Source organism: Capra hircus, chromosome 15 (genome assembly GCF_001704415.2).
Source record: "Capra hircus breed San Clemente chromosome 15, ASM170441v1, whole genome shotgun sequence".
NCBI classification, from domain to species: domain Eukaryota; kingdom Metazoa; phylum Chordata; class Mammalia; order Artiodactyla; family Bovidae; genus Capra; species Capra hircus.
The window spans coordinates 32,903,353-32,906,083 of record NC_030822.1 but is presented as its reverse complement, the minus strand read 5'-3'; the positions used below and the strand labels follow the sequence as shown (position 1 = coordinate 32,906,083).

Sequence of the window (2,731 nt, the reverse complement as noted above, 5' to 3'; positions counted from 1 at the left end):
TTTTGAGACTAAGTGGTATTATTTACTAATATAAATGAGAGAATAGAATGTCTAATATCTGGAAGACAAGAGGTATCCAATAACTGATAAGAAAATGTATTTCCCCAAAAATCAACCTAGAGGGGAGGGGTGGGGAGGGAGATGGGAAAGAGGTTAAAAGGGAGGGGATATATGTATACCTATGGCTGATTCATGTTGAGGTTTGACAGGAAACAACAAAAGTCTGTAAAGAAATTATCCTTCAATTAAAAAATAAATAAAAATTTAAAATAAAAAAGGAAAAATGCTATAAAATTTTTGTTAAAAAATTTTTTAATAAAAAATGTTGTGTTAGTTTTAAACAAAAAGAAAATTTATTTCTCCAAAATCAGAAACTAAACTGATATTTCTAGGACAGATCCCACTAAATCCTCATTGAGCCTAAATTTATGTCTTTCATTCATATCTTTGATTGGCTTCTGTGGAAATTCTAACTTGGAGAAGAGAACCTTACGTCTCATCCTCCTGCAGCTGTGACCCTCCCAGCTAGAGCTGAGATCAGTGCTGAGAGATTTCAGGGAGGTCATTCAAGGACAAATCAAGTCCTCTTGATGAGTGTGCTAAGAGGCTGAACAAAAGATTTAGCTGGTATTCTAAACATTATGGGGAACGCTCAGTGAATTGAGTGAGAAAATGATTCCTACAAAGCAATGTGTAGCCTGGATTGCAGGGGCATTTAAAGACCCAGGCAGATATTCTCTGGGCAAGGCAGAGACAGACCCCAAATATCTAAGTGTTCTCAGCGACCTGGTGAGAATCAAGTGTCTCATTCAACAAAATTTTCTAGTACTTAACAGCCTAGGTATTAATCATTATGGGTCTTGATTAGAAGACAACGTCCTAGGATTTGTGCTCAGACCCTCCAAACAGAAGAAGATCCCAAGTTCTAATAGTTTTAATAATTCAGGGAGAAGCTGCAACTTTCTCTTCCTTTGTTGGACTTCAGAATTTCTCTTTTCACTTTAGATAAAATATTTCCCTTCCCTATCTATCAGGAAAGTAATTATGAGAGCACATGTGATAACTATGTTAATCTTTTAAAATTTTGCAAAAAGGAATGACCATGAGCATTTAAAATGTCTTTTACATATTCAAGAGGGCTAACGCACATCACTTTATTTAAAGAAAACACTGGAAGTAAGGGTGGAAATAGTATAAAATTTACATTTATTAAGAACTAAATCTTAAATCTATTTCAATCATTTATTTTCTGATAATCATAGAGAAGTTATGCTATCTCCTAAGTGGTATATTTGTTTTCATGACATATAGGTTGTTATATATACATTCTTGGAACCGTTAATAATACAAAGTAAAAGCTGAGAAATAGAAAATAATTAATGAAAGAGTCTACACAGTATAAATAAATGTCTTCTTAATAGGTGTATGGTCAATGTCTTTGTGTCTGCCCAGATTGAAAAGCTCACAAATTTCTGGAGACCTCAACTGCCTTCCCAAGATGCTTGCTTCCTGGTCCTTTGCCAGTATCTCCTTCTTCCAGCCTCCTGCTTTCCTGATGATTGGCATCCCAGGCCTAGAGGCCATTCATGGCTGGATCTCCATCCCCTTCTCCTACGTGTACACTGCGGCCCTCACTGGAAACTGCCTGATCCTCTTGGCTGTGAGGAGGACCCCCAGCCTGCACCAGCCCATGTACTACTTCCTGTCCATGCTGGCCCTCACCGACGTGGGCCTCACCTTGGCCACAATGCCCACCACGCTGGCTGCGCTCTGGTTTGACCATTGGCTCATCGGCTTCAACGCCTGTCTGGTCCAGATGTTCTTCCTCCACTTCTTCTCCGTGGTGGAGTCCTCGGTGCTCCTGGCCATGTCGTTTGACCGCTTTGTGGCCATCTCCAACCCCCTGCGCTATGCCTCTGTCCTCACGAACAATGTCATCATCAGGATTGGGCTGGCCATTGTGGCCCGAGCCACTGTGTCCCTCTTCCCATTGCCCTTCTTACTAAAGAGACTGAACTTTTGCCCTGGCAAGATCCTCCTGTCCCACTCATTCTGTTTCCATGCAGATGTCATGAAACGAGCCTGTGCTGACATTACTGTCAATATCATTTATGGGCTGTATGTGGTTCTGTCCACAGTGGGTTTTGACTCCTTGCTTATTGCGCTGTCCTATACCCTTATTCTTCATACAGTGATGAGTCTGGCCTCTCCCAGGGAGCATATCCGGGCCCTCAACACTTGTGTTTCTCATATTTTAGCCGTTCTGGTTTTCTTCATCCCTGTCGTAGGTGTGTCCATGATCCACCGTTTTGGGAGACACCTGCCCCCCATAGTACAAGCCCTTGTTGCCTATGTGTACCTGGTGGTGCCCCCTGTGCTCAACCCCATCATCTACAGTGTCAAGTCCAAGCCCATCAGGGAGGCCATGCTCAGGGTGCTGAGGGAGAAGAGGAAAGGCTGATGAAATCAAGAAATAACCTCAGCATCTGAGGGAAAACACAGTCAAATAGTCATAACCTATGTCCAGAAAGCCCATTTTTCTGAGCTCTGACCCAGAAACATTATCAAGAGAATGACAAGCAAATCACCCTCATACATACGGGTGAAATGCAGTCCTGATTCCTTCTCAAGTCTTTGTGGCTTCACATTTAATTTGTTTACTTATTTATTTGTTATTTTTCTCTGTGCTGCATCGCTTTCAGGATCTTAATTCCCCAACCACGAATGAAAC

General features: G+C 41.6%; 1 protein-coding gene across 1 annotated transcript; it reads left to right on the top strand.

The window, feature by feature from the left end:
* Positions 1,499–2,461, top strand: LOC102183891 (olfactory receptor 51I2-like). Its single transcript, XM_005689837.2, has one exon. The coding sequence runs from the start codon at positions 1,499–1,501 to the stop codon at positions 2,459–2,461; it is 963 nt and encodes a 320-aa protein (XP_005689894.2).

Bases quoted from the DNA above. Each gene is read 5' to 3' on its own strand.
- LOC102183891 (XM_005689837.2), top strand. From the start codon at position 1,499: ATGCTTGCTTCCTGGTCCTTTGCCAGTATCTCCTTCTTCCAGCCTCCT.